The sequence below is a fragment of the Harmonia axyridis genome, chromosome 4, assembly GCF_914767665.1.
Source record: "Harmonia axyridis chromosome 4, icHarAxyr1.1, whole genome shotgun sequence".
NCBI lineage: Eukaryota > Metazoa > Arthropoda > Insecta > Coleoptera > Coccinellidae > Harmonia > Harmonia axyridis.
This window is the reverse complement of record NC_059504.1, coordinates 13,368,697-13,389,818: the sequence shown is the minus strand read 5'-3', so window position 1 is coordinate 13,389,818 and position 21,122 is coordinate 13,368,697. Positions and strand designations below refer to the sequence as shown.

The 21,122-nt window shown below is 33.1% G+C and overlaps 2 protein-coding genes across 4 annotated transcripts in view; one reads left to right on the top strand and one right to left on the bottom strand.

Moving 5' to 3' along the window:
• LOC123677608 (monocarboxylate transporter 12) overlaps nucleotides 1–17,737 on the bottom strand; it is a 32,172-nt gene extending 14,435 nt beyond the window's left edge. Inside the window, exons 1-2 of one of the 3 annotated variants that reach the window (XM_045614241.1) lie at nucleotides 17,496–17,737; nucleotides 13,442–13,824 (exon numbers count right to left, since the gene is read on the bottom strand). In XM_045614241.1, coding sequence (XP_045470197.1) covers nucleotides 13,442–13,568 — 127 coding nt within the window. In that variant the 5' untranslated portion in view covers nucleotides 13,569–13,824; nucleotides 17,496–17,737. Of the gene's footprint in view, nucleotides 1–13,441; nucleotides 13,825–16,574; nucleotides 16,654–17,437 lie in introns of those variants that run through there. The other 2 variants (XM_045614242.1, XM_045614243.1) reach the window with 2 other exon arrangements.
• Nucleotides 17,738–19,658: 1,921 nt separating this feature from the next.
• The window catches only part of LOC123677607 (biorientation of chromosomes in cell division protein 1-like 1), a 198,353-nt gene continuing 196,889 nt past the window's right edge, over nucleotides 19,659–21,122 (top strand). Inside the window, exon 1 of the mRNA XM_045614240.1 lies at nucleotides 19,659–19,875. Coding sequence (XP_045470196.1) covers nucleotides 19,792–19,875 — 84 coding nt within the window. The 5' untranslated portion in view covers nucleotides 19,659–19,791. The remainder of the gene's footprint in view (nucleotides 19,876–21,122) is intronic.

Sequence of the window (21,122 nt, the reverse complement as noted above, 5' to 3'; positions counted from 1 at the left end):
GAACTGTCATTCCAATGAAAAGTCATTGAAAAACTGTTCCTTTCAATGCCGACTGGATAAGTATTGAAAAAAAAATTATGCAGTTGAAATTTGTGCCAAAACTTTTAAGATGCGTTACATCAACAATTGAAATGATTGAAAACATCTCATTCAATTTTTCCTCTCATCAAAATAAATTTATTTTCATCCTTTCCTTTTAGAGATTGTGCTCAATTTCTAGGAAGGCTTCAGATAGATTCGGTCAACTGTGTTTTCAGATACACTTCAGGCTCATGAATAAGTGACGACTATAAATTGGGAAAGTAATCTCCAAGCTCTGTAGAATAGAAAACCACCAACGCAGCTGTAAATGCTTTGGGGTTGATTGTAAATGGGACGTGTGTAGAGTGAAAATCGATGGGAGACACAATCTCGGAAATGAAAACTTCGTTAATGCAGATTTGGATGCGTTCTTGTCAAAAGCATTTGCATACTGATGGTTCTGGGAAATTTTCACCAGAACAATAACTCTGAATTGGTTGAAATAATAATGTTGAGTATCAACCGAGGTTTCAACTTTATGTTTTAAGCTACGCTGGAAGTGGCTTTCAATTTAGTTTTTATAAATGAAATATCACTCGAATTATTATGTCAAATGAGTATCGTATAATCAGAACCCATCATCCATAGGCGTACAACCCTGCTTCCACCGTTTTTTCCCCCGAAATTCAAGGCTTTATTGTGAAAAACTGGTTATACATTTATGATTCAAAATATTGTCCATTGCTGGCCACTACTTTCTCCCATCTTCCCGGGCAGCGTACTTATCCCTTGTTGAAAAAACTATGGTCATCTTTTGAAGCGATCCACGATCTATCTAAAGTTTTACTTCTTTATAAGATCGGAAGTACCGGTCAGCCAGGCCGTATGCCATTGATCGAAACAAGTGATAGTCCGAGGGAGCAACGTCTGGAGTATACGTAGGAATTCCCATTTAAACGTTTCCAAGTAGGAACATGGCCGGAAAATCCCCATGATTTTCTGCGCTTGGGATTATCGTAATGAACCCATTTTCGTCTCCAGTCCCAATGTGATGCAGGAATCCCTTCCGTTTTTGCCTTGCAAGCAGCTGTTCACAAGCAAACAAACGCCGTTCAACTTCTCTCGGCTTCAACTCGTACGGCACCCAATTTCCTTGTTTCTGAATCATTTCCATTGCCAATTCTTGTTGCGTTTGACACGAGTCTTGATCAAGTAATGGCTCCAATTCTGCATCTTCGAAAACCTTCTCTCTTCCACTGCTATGCTGGTCTTCGACGTCAAAATCACCGTTCTGGAAGCGTTGACACCACTCTCGACACGTTCTTACATTAATAGCGGCCCTATTTGAGAGCATTCGATGAGCCTCAGCCGTAGATTTCTTTATATTAAAGCAGAAAATCAAAACCTCCCGCAAATGATGGGAATTTGGCTCTCAACCTGATATGTTTAATCAAAAATGACTTTATTATGCAGACACAAATCGACCAATATTTCGATGGCGTTATGTTTACAAATACCTAAGCTTATTGTATGACATATACGATCTATTTATTTCTCTAATTCTGTGGTTATTCCGTTCATTCTTCCACATCTTGTAGAACAAAATCGTGCGAGAATATATCAGAAACGCACAGTTTTCATGGTTATATTTTATTATTCTATGTTGGTACTCCGAACTTTCCGCCACGGCTTTATCTGTCAATTCATCAATTTGCCTTAAAGAAATTAGTTCTGCCAACCAACATTTGTCAATGCAAAAATCACTAAAATATATTTATGGAAATATTTCATTAATTTCAATGAAAATGCAATGAATTAGAGAAAATAATGTATAATACTCGTACAGAAGGCTCATTCTACCACTCGTTCATTCCAAAACTCGCCACTTCGTGGCTCGTTTTTGAATTTTGAACTCGTGGAAGAATATCAATGCCTTCTGCACTTGTATTATAAATAACTATTCGACTACCACTTACCGCTTCAGCCATATAATGCAGAACGACGGAAGCAAAGTTGTACACCTGATATAAAAACGATTCTGTCTCTTGTAAAAGTATTGCCTATTATTTACATTAATATCTTAAACCTTATTTACTGTACATTATGTTATAACTAACTGCCACATTTTTTTTGTTTGATATTTTTAACATTTTTGTGTTTTAGGATGAGAATATACTTGTACCTATTAAGAAATTACTGAATTATTTTTTTGTGATATTGTGGATATTTAGTGTTTATATCTAATAGTTTATATTCAGGATCAATTTGAAATTTTTTTTTTGTGAATCTTCATAATTGAGTTATTCCTGTTAAAATTCCAGCTCATATTGAATAATTGAATAACATCTCTTACAAATGATTATTTGTGCTCTTGACGGTGATGAAGACCCTAAAATGGATGGTCCGATAATGTTTCCAGCGTATTTGGCAATCCTCAAGACATTGTAATCACTTTAATAGTTACAAATTGACCCAGACAATATAGCGAATTTAATCAAATCAAGCGCAGTAAGCTGTATATAATTAATATTTGATTTTGGCAAACAAGATGATGAGGCATGGATAATCTGCTTCATTAGTCTCTGTCTGATTATTAGAGGTACTCTGGTTTGATTGAGGGTTCAATAGACTAGGTTGAATTTTCATTTTTGAGGTTCTTTCTTTCACTCGGAGTTGAGTGACGCCATGTTCTAATGTGTCCATAGATTTTCAGCATTTTTTTTTATCATTTATTTTATATAGGGTGTTAATTTACCACTGTAATTTTTTCTTTGAGAAATTGTTCTCGAAGGAGCAACAGTCTTTCAAAGATACGATTCTCAAGATGGATGTAGTTATTTTTTCCGGAACTAATGGAGCAAAAGTAATGACCTTACTCTTGTTACCTATGACATTACTCTTGTTACCTATGTAGGACTACCTACTGTTAACAAACTATTCAAATTTCAATCAGGTAATGTTATATTTCACCATTCTTCTTACCCAATTTTGGGGGTAACATTTCAATTTTGGATTCTCAAAATTGGAAAATATTTATGTATACAAAATTTGATTTAAAATTTACTTTTGAAACCCTGAGTTTGAGACGTACCTGATTGAAATTTGTAATGGATTTTCCAATAGCGACTATACAATTTGAAATAAAAAAAAATAAATTGAATTCAGTGAGACACAATTTTTTTTTCCTTTGAAAGGTTACCTTATGAGTGGAAAACATCATTATTGACAAAATGAATAGTGAGTTGATTAATGTCGTCCATGAATTTGTCTAAAATATATTTCTCAGTATGCATATCCACAAATGAGCACCGATTTTCTTGAAATAATTTAATGCTTTCTGAATGTTATTGAAACCTGTCAATTTTCATGATGAAATGACAGAACCTATTGAACACAAATGTCATAAGAAATGTCAATGAAAATGCACAGTGATGCCATTATCACGATTTCACATTGTATAATTTCTATAGAAAAACTCATTATAATTATAGTATTACTTAAAGTTCCTAAATTATGATAATAATCTCCTTAAACATATAAATATCAAAGGACTTTTTTCCCAAAAAATATTGTGAAGGTTGACGTTATAGTCTTGGATATCGACCTGAGATTTCGTATCTTATTTCAGACTAGAAAATTTTCCTTCTTATCGAATGAATTGAGGAAAATTCCGCAGTGTTCTGACCCAGATAAGCAGCAAATGACGTTATTATAACCAAGCCCTTGTATATCCAAGAGGGTCAATACAAGGCCATTTCGAAGGAGGAACCCAAATCCGTATAATGTGTAATGAAAAGTGGGATATTCATTTTTCATTGCCAATTTTCACGAGATATGCCGTAAATCCGGTACTTCCCAAAAAATTCATTCGAAACGAAAATTACTAACGATCATTCCAAAATTATTTTTTCTGATCTAATTTTTGATTATTTATTTATCATCGGAATTTGAACAGGAAATAACTTAATAACGAAATAATAGGAATAGCAGAAATTCAAACGAGAAATAACCTTGATATCCATTCGCTTATCTTAAAGATAAGTCAATAGCGGTAAAAGTTGTTAACCAATTTCTTTTGTGTTTTTATTTTCATCAGTCCAAGCTTACAATTATTTTCAATTTCCTAGTGTGGAGTAGTAATAGTATTTAACGAAACATAATTTATCATTAATTATTCAATAATCATATAATTATCCATATTTCACTTTGATATAATATTCCTAATTTTTTTATTTTTTGACCACAAAATAACCTAATCCAGTGTTCTAATTCTTCTCTATGTAACAAACTTTTCTGAATCGTTTTCGGTTCTATCATTGTGTTTTTCTGTATGATAAACCGTTCAGTCTCAAACGATAGTTGAAAATTGACGTATTTCAGTGTTTGCAAAAATCCACTTTATGGGGTAGTTTTGATTTCTTCGGTTTTATATATTTTTTGGAATGCTGAATCTGAATGAGAGGTTTGCCACCAAAATTCCGTGACGGAACATTGAATATAGCAAAAAACAGGCTCAAAAATTTCATTTTTCATGATTACCTCCAAAACGAGCTCCAAAAGGGCCATCAACAGCGATTATTATATAGCGTTATTGGATCGTTTAAAAGATGAAATCGTTAAAAAACGACCTCATTTGAAGTAATAAAAGGTGCTGTTTCATCAAGACAATACGCCGTGTCACAAATCAATGAACACAATGGCAAAATTGCATGAATTGCTTCTGCATCCACAGTATTCGCCAGATCTAGCCCCCAGCGACTTTTTCCTGTTCTCAGACCTCAAAAGAAAGCTCTCTGGAAAGAAATTCAGCACCAATGAAGAAGTTATCACCGAAACTGAGGCCTATTTTGAAGCAGAGACAAATCGTACTACAAAAATAGTATCGAAAAGTTGGAGATCGCTATAATCGCTGTATCGCCCTCGAAGGCAACTAGTTGAATAATAAATTCGAATTTTGCTAAAAAAATGTATTTTACTATGGTAGACCAGAGGCTTTTCAATTTGCCCGTTATAGATAAACCATTCCCAAAATGAAATTGAACTGATGATAGCTCCATTTGAAAAAAATTTCAACGATAACGTGCAAAATCCATCAATTCCGATCAATACGAACAATAAGTATTGTAAATCACATGAATTTTCATTATCGTTTCCTCTCTCTTATCTATACCTCTTCCTATTATTCACGATTCCATTGAACGTGGAATTCTGAATACGGAGGAAATCGACGTATGTTATAAAAAAAATACATCAATTACTCATGGAATTCACATGTGCTATAAATATGGATATCGAAATAATGTTTTCAATAACACAAACAATCGCGGTGTTTTCGATTCTGAAGGAGAGTGATGTCACAACAATCCAGATAAAAATTCCTCGTTATCATCGTATTGCATTTCGACAACAGAAGCCATACCGATGAATGCTGTTTTTGTCCGAATGATGATAAATTGAGCAAGCTCGTTAAACAAGTACTTTTCACGAAATGTCGATTTACACTCGTATAGATAAGCTTTATCTATTGCTCTAGTTGAATTGATTGCATCCAAATAATACTGGTGGCCATGGAATATTTCGTAAAAAATTTTAGAGTGGTCCATGGTTCGTTTTTTTTTAAATTAATTTTCGGCGTCATCAATTGGTTTGGTTATTAGCCGCATCTGTGATCATTGATGCAGAATAGATAGATAGATAGGGCTTCACGGCTTGGCTTGATTTTCAAGATACTTGGCTTGAGCTTGACCTGATTTCAAGTAAATCTCAAGTCAAGTAGTAATTTTTCAATGCTAAGTCAAGTTTTTATTTATCCAGTACTTGAATCATATCAAGCTACTTGATTTTTAGCAGTTTCATCGATAAGAAAATGATGAAATGAGAAGAAACCTGGCAAAATACTCTTTTATTTATTGAATATTGAATATTGTATAAAAGAACCGGAAATATCAACTTTGTTGGAATAGAAACATAAATTAGATCACTATAATTCATAACAAAATGAAGTAATAAAAAATAAAGTTTCTTAATATTAAGAAACCTTCAGGCTTTGTTTGATTTCATTATTTTCCATCCAGGATCTAAGACACATCTTATAGATTTGTCACCTAACCTATTGCGGGTTTTTGTAACTGTAATAGCAGCTTTGGGAAATTGTCTTTCAACAGGAGCTGAAGTTGCTGGCGTTGATAAAAAATCCTTGGTATTTTTGACCAAGTTTGGAAAGATTTTTTTGAAACTACCAAAATCTACCAATAGATTCCATAGAAATGTGAGAAAAATACTAATAGAGTCACACAGGCGAATGCTTCAGTCTCTCGGCGCTCGAGGAATCCCCTTATTTAGTCTATGCGAGCCCGAGATTGCAGAAATATATGCCGTGCGACGCGTGCATATCAAGCTCAAGAAATATCAGGTATCTTGATATCTAGTCAAGCAATAATATCTAAAATCAAGTCAAGCCGAGCTTGATTTTCAAGTCAAGTAGTTGGTTAAAATGTTAAGTTACTTGGCTTGATGAATTCTTAGGTACATAATGAAATAGAACAGAAAATAAAACACTGGCATGATAAATGAGCTTATCGATAAGGAACAACAAATAAACTAATAAACGAATGAATATACACAGGGTTGGGATAAAGTTTAGTATGGAACCAAGTAAATATCTTTTGAACGAAAAAGACAATATATATGAAATTTTGCAGGTAATGCAATGGTGCAAAATGCATCTGATGTACAATTTTTTGTTGATAATATACTTCCAGTTGAACTGGACATACCCTCAACTTTTTCATTACCATTTCAAATCATACTGATTCTTATTCAACATCTAATACAGCATAGTTTTGCTTTTCTCATACATATCATATCCTTTTCTGATGAAAATCATTCATAATTTAAACCATTCTTGGCTAACGTGAAAAAATTTGATGAAAAATGAAGTAAGGAGGCATTTGAGTAATTTTTTAAAGAACACAACAACTCGGAAACTGTTGATTATCGGTTATCAATAAATATGGCTCAATGGACAGCAAATGAGTGAAACTAACACCTCCTTCATGGTTCACGTCTACTTTGGAAACACCCTGTATAGATTTGAACCTAATGTTTCAGCTAAACCTTTTTTTTCCTTATTTTTCAACAGAATATAATTTTGTGTTTCAAGAATTGTATTTTTATTTTGTTATTACAAATTTTTGTTTTTCTTTATGGAGGTTGAGTAAAAGTAGCTATGCTAAACTTCGCCTCTTTCTATGTATTTTTCTTTTCTTTAATAAAGGCAATTTATTATTATTATTATATTATTATTTCATTCATCAAGAAAGTATAGCGGAAGCTGAAATTCCTTCTGATTCTATTGTACTTCCAATATAATTTTTTCTTTTCCTCTGGGAAAATTTTCAACTGAGCAAAGTAGACGTAGCGGAAAGAATTCGATAATTTCAATATTTGGAAATCCTCCGAATTCGAACGAATCATTTCGTTGGGAATCGCCCATACGCAGATTCCGTTCAATTTATACAGGAAATAGCCTGGGGATATCGGAACGAAATGGGATGTCGTCGTCAACTTCAAACAGGACGCACCAGGATATCGTAATCTGATCCGGCTTAATTGGCCTCAGGTTTCCGATAAAATATTTCCGAAGATCCGTAGATTCAGGACAAACGGGCCCATTTTTTTCATGCTGAGCTCTGTTCTCGATTTTCAGAAAAATCCACAACCTCAAAAATATCTGACAGCAACAAAAAATTCAATAAAAATTAAATACCAATAGTAATTATTCATTGAGCGGTAATGTAGGTCATAACTCACGCAGATGAAGTTTGCCGCACGAGCCGCAGGCGAGTGCTGTATAATTCATCACGTGAGTTTTGATCATTACCGCAACTTGAATACTATACTTTATCTACGACTATATCAATAAATACTAAGAAAAAAATACAGACAGAATATAGGCAGAAGGAACGGGAAATAAACATATGTGCTCGATCCCGAGTACAAGAGAGATGGAAACTTAGTGTCACCAATCACAATCGAATTATCTAGCTCGAATCCACTACAGACGACAGACATAGAACTCTATTGAAAAACCTATAAATGCCTATAAAAATGCATTAAAATATACCAAAAAACATTTCCTATAAACGATGGCTTAATGATATTACCGCTACACCAATCTTGAACATTTTTTGAAACTCCTTTATATTTTTTTCGGGTAAGTAATTCTGTTTGGTAACATTAGCTGTTTGTCTTTTGGAAATGTATACCTATATAATATTTCATCTTCACTATCTGAATTAATCGTTTTCAGCAAAACATTCACAATAATTAGATATCAACTTAATTTGAAAACGTCAAAATTATTAAAGTGACATTTCCTCGGACATTCCTTCCCTCAATAACAATAATGGAATTTTCCCATTCGGCCAATCGAATAGAAGCAGAGAAGTATAGAAGCACAGATCCATATTTTTCGAATTATTATAGTGAGTTATAGTAGTGAGTTATTATAACTCACGCTGATTGTTAATAGATACTATTAATTGCTCAAAAGCAGTTGAATAATGAATATATAATTCAATTGGAGTAGATAAAATATTATTCCGTATGAGAAGTTCTCGGAGAAGTTCAATGATTCCGTGTTAAAATGTCTAGTATGTAAAGAAAATCACCATTTTATTAGTGTGTTTTCCTTTAGTTTTTTTAATTCAAGTTACCCTAATTCGGCAGTTGTAGGTGACAGGATCAAACATGAATTTATCACTTCACTCCTGAGTCAAATAGAGCGTCAGCTGAGTGGAGTCAGTAGGTGAAGAAAGTATTGAATCCGTATCTTGTGACAAATCGATGGAAACCATGACCTAATTGAACGCTTCCAACTACTTGATAATCCAGCTGATTCTCCAGATCTGATCCCTAGTGACTTTATTGGCTTTTTGCAGACGACGAAGAATGCTCTAAGGAAATAAATTTGGCTTTAATAAAGCAGTGATTGCCGATGTTGCAGCCCATATGTATCGCTATTGAAGGTGACCAAGTTGACATTTAAAGTCAAATTTTTAAGAAAAAATGAAACAATCATTCAAGGCTCGGAAATTCACTGAATCCATCAAAATTCTAGGCTGTGCAGCACAAATATGTCATTGATGTTGATTTGATTTTGAGATAACAAAAGCCAAATAATTGTGATAGGGAAAAGGTGTGTATTAATGAATTAATGTTATCTTATGAATGAAAACTTGACACGTGGAAATTCGCAAATAAAATTGGTTCGTAGCAGTTTAGAAACCTTGAAAATTTTCTTTGATGTTATCTCAAAAATCATCAGAGTTGTTTATTCTGGATTATGCCATCGACTTACAAAAGATACAAATTGTGATAGTCGGCTGAATTCCTATGAATGCGAGAAAACAATCTTAGTTGGAGTACATCACAATGCAGATAAGAATTGAATGGAAGTAATTAAACTATTTGAACAGAGATTCTAGAGATGACAATCAATTAGAAATTCTGTTGAACATTGAACTATGATCAACTAGATCATTTTTTTTTCGGTTTATTCTGGATATCAGAAAAAACGTGGTTACTTCTTCTAATGTGTTTGTAGTCAATATTTTCATGGATATTTGAGACTCCACTTAGTATTAATTCTCGGGCCAACCTAGTGAAAACATTTTTTTTGAAAACTCATCTTAATAGTCATCTCCAAGAGAGATAACACGTATTTCGACGCTCCTCCAACATTTCAATATTCTTCTGCAGAAAAATTGGTCTTTGCTTTCGAAATAGGCTTCAAATCTTCATTAGAGCGGAATTTATTTCCCTGAAGCGCCTTTTAACCTTTGTTTCGATGGAGCAGTGTCTTAATAACATTTTACAAGCCATTGCTCCTCTTCCAGAGTATTTTTGGAACAACTTATATCATCATTTTTGTTAGTAATGCAAACAGAAAATAGCTTTAGTGGATCGTTCGTGCATGCTCTTCTGAAACCGGCTTCAGCTAGCCTTCGAATGAAATATAGGTACTCGCGAAACTGCCTGCAGTCTCAACAGGTAGATCTGCAGTATTATCAGGTCAATGTTGGAATTTCTTGGAATGTCACCGCGTTCAATTGGTATATAACCAGCAGATCTCGATAAATACTCTAATAAACATCGACCATGAAAACATGTGTGACTTATGATTTGCATATGAGTTTGTTTTGGCAATTTGATGCTCATTATTATGCATAATACTTGGTATGGAACGTCAATTTAATGACGTGCATAATGCAACTTCAATTGAGGAGGAATAACACCAAAATTTTATTGGATTATAAAATCCGAATTAATTTTTCAGATAGTATTATATAGATTTTCGAATATGATACCACAGGATCTAATGATATTATCGATATACTACAGTATTATTATACGTTGTAAGTGGTGTGTTTTTTCGTTTTTATTGTAGTTATCTATTTTTATGTATGAATTTCGATGGCTGTAAATTTTAATCTGTTGTTGTAGTATACATAATGACTGAAGCAAATGATAACTTTTGATTGATATCTGAGATATAATTCATGGAATTCTAGAATCTATTGGTGATTATTTCCAGCAAAATACAATAAAGTAGGTTGAAAAAAATTATGCATATCAATGTTTATGGGGTATCCAGAAATGAAATGTATCATTCTACTATGTATTTCTTGATTTAATTTTGGTTGCGAATCAAAATTATTTATTCATCGATTATGCATTTAATCAGAAACTTTGTTCATGAGACAATACAAACATCTAATTATCTAACTAACTATTTACTCCTCTTAAGTTCAACTATTCAAGAGTTTCTCAATTCTGATATTGATTCTAGTGAATAACTGATTTAAATTCACCCCAAACTCTGTAATAAGCGTACCCTTGTTTAATTAGAGTTTGACGCACGTCTCGACAACAAAGTTACCCTTACTGAAAACTATAGGATGTTATTAAATTAATTCATAATGTGAATTTGTGTGAAAGTGTATGAATCAAATTGCCACACTGCTGGACAAAAGTCCAGTTGATATATTTTTGTGTTAATCAATTATTTGAATTTGAGGATAATTTCTGAGTTTCTGAGATATTTCAACATATATGAGCCTGATCAATATAAATACTGCGATGTGTTGTGGAACAGAATTGAGAGTAAATTTCGAAATATACAAATAATGAAATGATGATATGAAACAAACAAGTCTATTTTTGAGGAATCAATTATTTGATGTTCTCAATTCTTCTTATGAATAGATATCAGAACAAATGTAAGCCGCTAGATTAGAAGATTTGAGTTATAATTGTAATAATCGGAATATTTCCAAAAAAATTATTCCTAAGTATAAATTCATTTCCTAAGATTGAACAACGTTTGTTTTAATTAAGAATAATTTTCCATTTTTAGTATGATAATGAAGACAAACTTATTCACTTAGGAAAACAAATGTAACTAATGCATGACCGATCTCAAGCGCGGTTGACCTATTTTCTGTTTTAGCGTCTTAAATTAAAAGTCAGAGCCAGAGAGTGCATTTCATTGAAAGAGTAATTACTACTACTTATTTCTACCAACGGAAATACTACACATTATCTAGCGAAGGTTTGAATGAAATTTATAGAGATGAGAGAGTAGAAATAAAAACGAAGCGGTAAAATTCCAATAATATTTATCTGCATGAAATTTCTGATTGATTTTGTCGGGTGGGGAAATTTAAGCGAAATATGAAATGAAACATTTGATTTATTTGTAAAAAATCGAACCTAATTGCGATTGGATCATTTTTCGTCGATTCTTTTTTGAATCTGAAAAAATTAAACATTTGTAAAAAATTGTGAGAGCAAATGGAACTTTTCAAGACTACTTCATGAATATAAAAATAGTACCTCAGTGATAATTCATGTCACCAATTTTTGTTGCGGTAATCATTATATTTTCTAAGGAAAAATAAATTAAACGTCATTGGAAGAATAAATTTTGTTTCTCCTCGCAGAATCACTCAAAAACTCTGTGTAGTTGGAGTAGCGTTCATAAAATAACAAAAAAAAATCAAGTGACACTTAATAACTAGGTGTTTTATTTTAAAAGTTAGTTCACGCTGAGAAAGGGCAGTTAATATAATATGGAAAAGCCTTCTCCCATAGAGTTTATGCACTACAGCAAATTTTGTTTTGGTGTTGGTGCTTTCCAAGAAAAAATAAAATGAACATTTTTTAACAGTAAAAAATTTCGTTTCAACGTCAAATGAGTTTTTGAAGGAATGAAATCCAAAGAAGAAACACCCTGTATAATAGCATCCATTCAAATCGGAATAATACACCCGAAGAGATGTTCATAGAAACGAAAATCGAAAAAATGGCACTAAATAAGTGTTTATAGGAACAAATCGAAGAAACACATAAGTGACACTTTCTGACTAGATACATACAATGTGTTCTTAAATTAGAGGTGCAAAGGAGAATGGGAGATTCCTTGGATAATTTCAAAAAAATGCCTATAAACATGGGTAAACGCTTTATTTTCGAGATACATGCTGTTTCTCATAGTCCTTTTTTGTGATGATTTTACCTACCAGTTTATCAAATCTTTATTAATTTACCCAAGATTGGGTAAATCAGTACCAAATTTTATAATCAATTTATTCATCACAGCCTACTAACTGGATCTTTCTGATAATTTGGATTACTAGAGAATTGTTTGAAATTTTTTTCTCGAAACTGGTAGCACATACGACAGAATTTCAAGAAACCAAAAAGTATTATGCTGAACCAAAGCTTCTTTTTACATCTTTCTAAACTACCAATGGTCCATAAAAAAAAAGTTCTGGAGGAAAGAATCGGGCACTGTTCCAGAATAAATATCACCCTGTATATTTTCATTCAAAATTTCTAATTGGCATATCTATTCCAAATTTAATTCAAGGATCTTGAAAAGGGAAAGTGCTTTGGGATAAAAACTTGAAAAAAATCAAACTTCAACGCCCTGTATCTCGAAAACAAAGCGTTTACGGGCCCATGTTTATAGAACTTTTTTTACTTAAAATGATTCCGTTTGAACCTTCAATTCAGGAACATCCTGCATATTATTTGAAAGTGTTCAGGCTGATAAAAGGCAATGACTCAATAAAATATGGAAAAGCCTGCTTCCTCAGTCGTTATGCACGTCACCAAATTTTGTTGTGGTAGTAGTACTTTTCAAGCAAAAACTGAATTGAACATTTTGTTTTCAATGTAAAATATTTTTTGAATGAATGAAATTTAAAGAGGAAACACCCTGTATAATAGCCTCCATGCAAATCGACAATTACACTACCAACTAAATATCCATACAAACAAAAATCGAAAAAATCACCACCAAACAAACGGATATAAAAGCAAATCAGAATATAAACACATAAGTGACACTTACTGACTAGATGTATCATGAAAGAACCAAACACCACCATCCAGCCCCAACCGCCGTCCGGGGGCGCCGGGGCGCTGCTCTCCACCTCCTCCTCCTCGTCCCTTGGCGTTTTTTTGGCGTCGACGTGCATAGCGACGCTTAGCGCACCGACGACGAACTCCTCGCACACAGCAGGCAAATGTCGAAAACACGTGGAGAAGACGCTGAACACCACTTCTCCGCTACCACTCGTAGACACAATCCAACGACAACCTTCCGCGGCGCCAAAAATGTGACTGACATGTTTTCAAATTCGAACAGCGCGCCAAGGTTCCCTTGTTGTTTCTCCTTCCTTGTCTCCCGGCAGACGTTATCGGTGGTTCCTCTTCTATTTGCAAACTGAACGGCTGAAAAAGAGGAAGTGGAGCGTGAGATATGGGCAGGGACGTACCGGCCGGTTTTGGGACGTTTGGGGCCGGTTCGGTCCTGGTGGAGAAGACGATGTGTTTAGAGAACTATGCTCCTGAATGTATGAAAAATGGTTACCGGTTCATTTCAAATGTTAGTATTGTTTTTAATAGATCTTTAAGACCGTGATAAAAAAAACTGATCAGAAGATTCTGGTCAACGCTGATTCTCAAGTTATAGGGTGTTCAACATTAAAGCTACAAGTGTAATATTATCATAACTTTTGAACCAGGGAACATATTTGAATAGTTTTCCTGCTACACTGCAGCTAAAAGGCCTAACCTTCATTGGTTAGGGTTTTTATCACTTATGAGTTACCTACATCACTTGGAGGCAAATGTAACTGCTCAGCTGTTTTGCACATACAATGTTTCATTTTTATTATTCGTTTATTATTTCGCTTATTTAACCTTGCAGGCATTTTTTTGCTGGAAAGATGAGGCAACATCTGTGCAAACATTCTCGGTCTTCAGCAGATTTTGGCAATTAATTTTTTATATTGTAGTTTTATTTCTTGGAAATATAGTTGCAGATGCCGTCCTCAGTTACTTCGCTCTTATTTTAATATAGGTAAACAAAAAAATTCAAAGTAAGCTTTTACATCCTGTGCCACTCCACAAGACGGCATCTGAAACAGTTATGTTTCCGAGAAATCAAGCGGCAATACAAAAAAATAATTGCCAAAATTCAAAGTAAGCTTTTACATCTTTTGGAATGACACAAGATGAAAAAGCTCACTTGGAATTTTTTTGTTCACCTATATTTGAGCCTAGTAACAGAGGACGGCATCTGAGTAGCTGTTTCCGCGAAATCAAGCAGCAATACAAAAAAATATTTGCTAAAATCCGCTGAAGGGTTCCAGAGATAATGAAATACAGAATTCGTTGATATATTGTGCGTTTCCTTAATTTTGCGTTTGTAAAATTAAAAAGTATCCACTATAAGAATGGGTCAATCAAGAAGAAAAAAAATTAATGTGAAAAAGCGATATCAGCATTATCAGTACGATTAGTATCTATGTGAATATGGAATAAAACACCTCGCGCTTTTATAAAATAACATTTATATTCCGTCATTTATTTAATTCCAATCCTAGTGAAAAATGTATTTCTCTAATTCTGTGGTTATTCCGTTCATTCTTCCACATCTTGTAGAACAAAATCGTGCGATAATATATCAGAAACGCACAGTTTTCATGGTTATATTTTATTATTTTATGTTGGTACTCCGAACTTTCCGCCACGGCTTTATCTGTCAATTCATCAATTTGCCTTAAAGAAATCAGTTCTGCCAATCAACATTTTCCAATGCAAAAATCATTAAATTATATTTATGGAAATATTTCATTAATTTCAATGAAAATGCAATGAATTAGAGAAAATAATTTATAATACTCATACAGAAGGCTCATTCTACCACTCGTTCATTCCAAAACTCGCCACTTCGTGGCTCGTTTTTGAATTTTGAACTCGTGGAAGAATATCAATGCCTTCTGCACTTGTATTATAAATAACTATTATTTTACTAGGCAGCAAAGTAGTAGATTGACTGCCGCGGCCGGCGGCTGATAGTTCATAACCCAGCGTAGCGAGGCTAGGAATTCAGTTAAGGCAGTTAATCTACTTTGCTGACGGGTTGAACATATATTTTTCTTTGATTGCTTATAATGATACATGTAGGATATTGTAGGTATTTGCAAATTATTACAATTCCCACAATCTGTAGTGATGAATTGAAACGGAATTTGTTAGAAATCGCAATTGTTGAAATGGTTGGTTGTTATGGAAATGTATATGTTCATTCATAGTTTGACATCTTATGAATATCTGACAGTGTTTTGGAAAAACATCGGATATATTTATATTATGGACAGTGATAGCGACTTAGAAGTACTCACTCCTCCAGAAATGAGGAAGATGGAAAAAAATATTGATTGTCAGAAAATGTCGAATGTTTTATTCGGATTCAGAATAATCACTTTGCTGCCTAGGCAGGAAAAGTAATACTTTGGTGATTGATGAGTCTGTAAAATCATTATTTGCTGTCAATCGGAGAAAAAATGCATTTTACTCTCTAACATCTCTGTTAATAATTGAAAAAATTTGGAGTAAACCAGTCATTTCTTCGAAATACATTCAGTGGTTCAGATGATTTTATCGGAAAACTTTATATTCACACATGATTCCAGTAAAATTTCTGTGATAGATTCTGAAATATCGTCGAAATTCTACAAAAAAATCTCACATTCTTGAGAAATTCTGCATGAACATTCATTTCACTGAAAATTTTGCCTTTAAACGAACTTGACTAAGATATTCTGAACCTACCCAAAAAAATTCTTCAGCACATTCTTTTCGAAAGTTATTGTGGACATGGACTCGAATTCTTCAAACCCGAACGATTGGGACCACCTTCGGCTAAAAATTTGAAAATTACCTACGGTCATTTCTGTGAAATAATAGCACGCTGTTCTCTTGGAATATAATAAAAACTTGGATAGGTATCTAAAATCTTTCTTAGTCTATTGAACCTCCACAAAAAAAAATTGCAACAATGAAAAAAGGGACTTAAGATACTTCAATAATAACTAAAAGAATCTTATCTTTATTCCGGTGCTATAGATAAAATGTAGATATCGATTATAATTCTACAATTCCAATAGATTATAGAAGGTACAAACTTTACTCACCATCAATCTCTTATTTCAGTATTATTCATTTATGCTTTTTTTAAGTTTAAATCAGCATGACATTTGACTCAGAATGTTTCTGTTCAAAGATCTATCTATTATTTTTGTATGGATTTCTATGATTTTGGTGATATATATTATGATCAAGATTCATATTTATGTATTTCTGACTGTATTTTCCACTAGATATTCTTTTTGTGATGAGGGTTTAGTAGAACACCTCTGGGTGAACTACTCTTTGAGGTTTCTAAATGAAGACCCTCATTATTTAAATTATTAAAATATAATAAGGTGAAGAATGCATCTTGATTATTATTTTTTATTCGACATTCATTTCATTTGGAGGTGATTCTCAGTACCACAATGTATTTATTTTTTAAATCTCTAAAAACATGATGAGTGAAGTTGGAAGTGATTTTGAGTGATCAGATTGCGAAAGACATCATTCTAGCACATCTTTTTTCTGCCATTTAATGAAAAATCTCATAAGTAAGGCGTCTATAATTTCTGTCTGAAATCGGAATCAGTAAATATCTTAATGTTGTTAACAATGAGAAGGTCGTGTTTGTTGATATCATTCATCTGGGTTAATGACCTCTCAATAACAGATAACCACAACGTGCAAATAACAACACACTAGTGAAATCCTAAGAAACAATTAAGGAATACCTAAGTGCTTGAAATAATAACATATTCATTTCACGAAAAGCAACTACAAGCACTCGTTTGATATGATGCTAATCAGCGCAATGAGTTTAGGCCAAAGACTAACTATTTACCTTCTTAGTAATATCTCAAATAGAGACGAAAGAGGCATAGAAGATACAAAATACCAACAAGAGGGTTAATCTTCGAGAGTTTACCTTTTCACTTCAAAAACCTCCTGAAGCAATAAGAATATCAACAGTGTTATTCCCATACCTCCTACAGGACTCCCACTGCGACATGGAACTTGAGAAAATCCGCATTTTCCATCCCCAACCGTTGATATTCCGATAAATATTTGCCCCATAACAGGATTTGAAGCCACTTCCGGCACACCACGACGTTCCATGAATGAAGCCATCAGTTTCTACATGGTTGAACGTGTTATATTGCCCGCGAAGAAGCCTAGGAAAGCTGTTAAATTCGTACACTACATCGTTTTCCCACCTCATTTAGGCACGATAAACGTTAGATCGCGCAGATTGTTGCTTTCTCTATCTAAACATCAATTTCACCTGTGAAATTGGCGGAATTTTGTTTGAGTGGCGCCTGCGCCAGTTTTGAATTCAAATTCGTTTAATTGAGAGTGAATTTTGGGAATTGAATTGACTTTGTTTACGTAAATTGAAATTAGGGATGAAGGAAATTTTTCAATATCTCAATGGCAAATTGAATTTCGATTGCGATTTCATTTGGAGAAAAGAAAGTCGTGAAAATTTTTTTTTTTATTTACCTATCTCTTACCTAATTCTACTCGATGACTCGATGTAGATTATTGGAACTCTGCAATTTATCATTCTTGGAGATCTATGGTGAAATATAATATTGAAGCTGAAATACTGAATTTTAGTATCAATCAATGCGGCTCCTTGGTTTAAATCGAAAACAAATTTGACCTAAAAATGGTGGATGCGCAATGATGATGTTTCAATAATTGGATTGACTGGGTCTTTACTAGATAGAAATTCATTTTGTATCGACAATCAATTTGAACAAATGGGAGTTATTATATTTCCCTTTTTTAATTCAATAAATTCTTATCGGTCCGCTACTCAGAAGCTTCTTCAGGTTTTAGGGACATTTTCAATAAATGATCAGTTATTAAAAATGTAAAATCTGGCGTACTGTGTGGCGAAACAATTATAATTTATAGAAAAAGTGGAAACTTATTAACTGTCTCTTCATTTTCGATTGCGTTGAATTTTCACGTCAAACGACAATTTGTGTGTACTTGTTTTATTTGAAGGGCTAGATCATCTCATCACAATGAATTTTTTTTAAATTTCAAGCAAGTAATGTTTTCACGCAACAGAGACTCACTGATGGCAGATCCGTTATCAAATTCAATTCTGACCAAATTTTGTCTACCTTGTTATTTCAAAATGACTAGCTATAATTAGTTCGACACGAAATCCTACATTTAGATCTGAAATAACAATCTTGGTGGAAAATTTTGGTGACCTAGGTTTGACCTAGCTCAAATTTTGTGTGTAGATGAGAACTAATTCAAAAAAATGCAAGCAGAATAATTGGAGGATGATATATTGAAATGTTTCTCAATCGACCACCCTGTATTTTTGCATTATGGAGTGAAATAGGGAGTAAGTTACTTGTAAGTTTAATTTTTTCCGAAATTTCAACAATAATCTGCTGATTCCTTTCAAAAAGAGAAAAACACTGTAATTAAACACATCAATGATTCATTCTTACGCTATTTATGATAATTGTTGAATTTCCGTTATTATTTTTTTTTTCGATACTAAGAAATATTTCCAATTCTGGGAGGTCAGGCAGCTTAAACTTCACACACGTAAAATTTATTGTCACTTTATTGGTAGCGCAACAAATAAGTAAACTTTGAAAAGATCCGTTGAACTATGAATTCCACATGAATATCAGCCTGCACTGGTTGGAGGTTTGTGTTATTTATAAACCGAAAAAGGCAAAATATAATAATAGACACAATCAAAATAGGTCGCAAAACTATCACAGTTTATTAATTCTATTAATTTGAAAATAATATACTGTGTTCTATAAGTTTTTGTATTTTATGCATTAAGCTATCATCTATTCCTCTATGACAGACAAAATTTTTGCATTATATTTTTAGATTTTACATTTACAATAAAGGAAATTTTCAAGTTAGTTATATTGATATAAATAATAAAACCTGAACAAAATTAGATCTCTCATAAGTCTCATATGAAAACAGGTATTTATATTCCAGCTCATGCAATAATTAAATCAAAATCCACATTTCAAAAAGAAAACTATAATTCTTGCACCATACGCCATCTATTGAAAATTGCTTAAAGCACACTCGAGCGAAACCACAAAAAAAGATTCCTTTCTTACCAATGAAATCCTGGCGCCTTCACCATTTCGCGCCCAAAGCTCAGAATTACATGAGCTTTGCGCGAGCTTCAGCCCTTCGTTTTTCCTGCTGACGCGCCTTGACGTCGACCAGTAGAGCACGCGACTTCGAATCGAACAGAAGGGCGATAGTTATACGATGTCTAATCACCGGCTCCCTATGTTTACCTCCGCGGTTATGTTGACGTTGTTGACAATTTTCAACGGTGCTGCTGCTAGAGCGGTATGTATTTCTATGGATGCATTGTGATTTTGACAGGATTTTAAAGATTTTGAACATAATTACAGATTATTTGAAATGATAGTAAAAGAATATAATTGTCGTCTATAATTAATACAAAAGTCCTACAACAAATATAACAAACACAAATATAAAACACAAAATTTCATCACGGTATAAAAATATATTATTGATATTAGAAACGAATAATTTTTTATGATAACGATGATTTTTGATGACTGGAATTGACGTCAAATAAATTGGTTGCGTTGTCTTTCAGTACGAGAATCCTCGATCGAATTCCATGAATTATTGAAATAATACGCATTGCTGTTTACCCCTTCGTGTGACTGCAGAACTTATGGGGTCTGGCTGTATTGTCATGGGAATAAAACACTCTTTGGAATGTTGGGCATCTGACTTTACCCAAGCTGCATGGGAAATGCTTTCAGTTCATTATCTCGACTAATGAACAGATGGCGAGATTTTGTGATTTTTGGTAGAAATACTGACTACCTAAAAATTTCGTGGTTTTTCGAAATATTTCAGGTAATGTCGTGGTTTTGTAAATGAATTTTTTGACAATTTATGTGTTTAATTAAGGAGTTCTCAAATTAAATTGAGGACGTTATGGAAGATATAATGGATTCTGAAAAAGAATGATTATGATCAGGATTATTAAATATTCACTATTTATTTATTCATTCACCTTTTATGTATTTACCTGGAGAAGAATTTAAAAACAAGATTTATCAGAACAAAAGAAGAAGAAAAAAAAAATGAAATTCTCCAAAATTAAACGGAAGAAATTGATTGAAAAATCAAAAATCCGAATCAAAACAAGGAATGACGTAAGTTTTGAAATAATATAATAATTTTTTTCATTCATTTATTGTTATATTCAAAACTAGAATTGTTAAAATAAAAAAAAAGAGAATAAATCTCAAAATTCAACAGGAGAAATAACTTAAAAAATAAAATTACTGAATGTACACAAGGAATGCATTTCGATATAATATACAGACCATTTATACAATTTTCTCAGAGTCTTATAGTTTCGAAAATAAAAGATGAAATTTCTTCATCGACTTGAAGATAACACCTAATATAAATTTGATGACCGAGTGAAAAAAGTATTCTTTTCAATTTCAATTTGAGAAATTGAATTTTTTGTGTTGATAGGTACTATTTTTGTCATATCTTGTATTGAATTTCCAGGCTGTTGACTGCATTCAAAATATCTGCTGCCT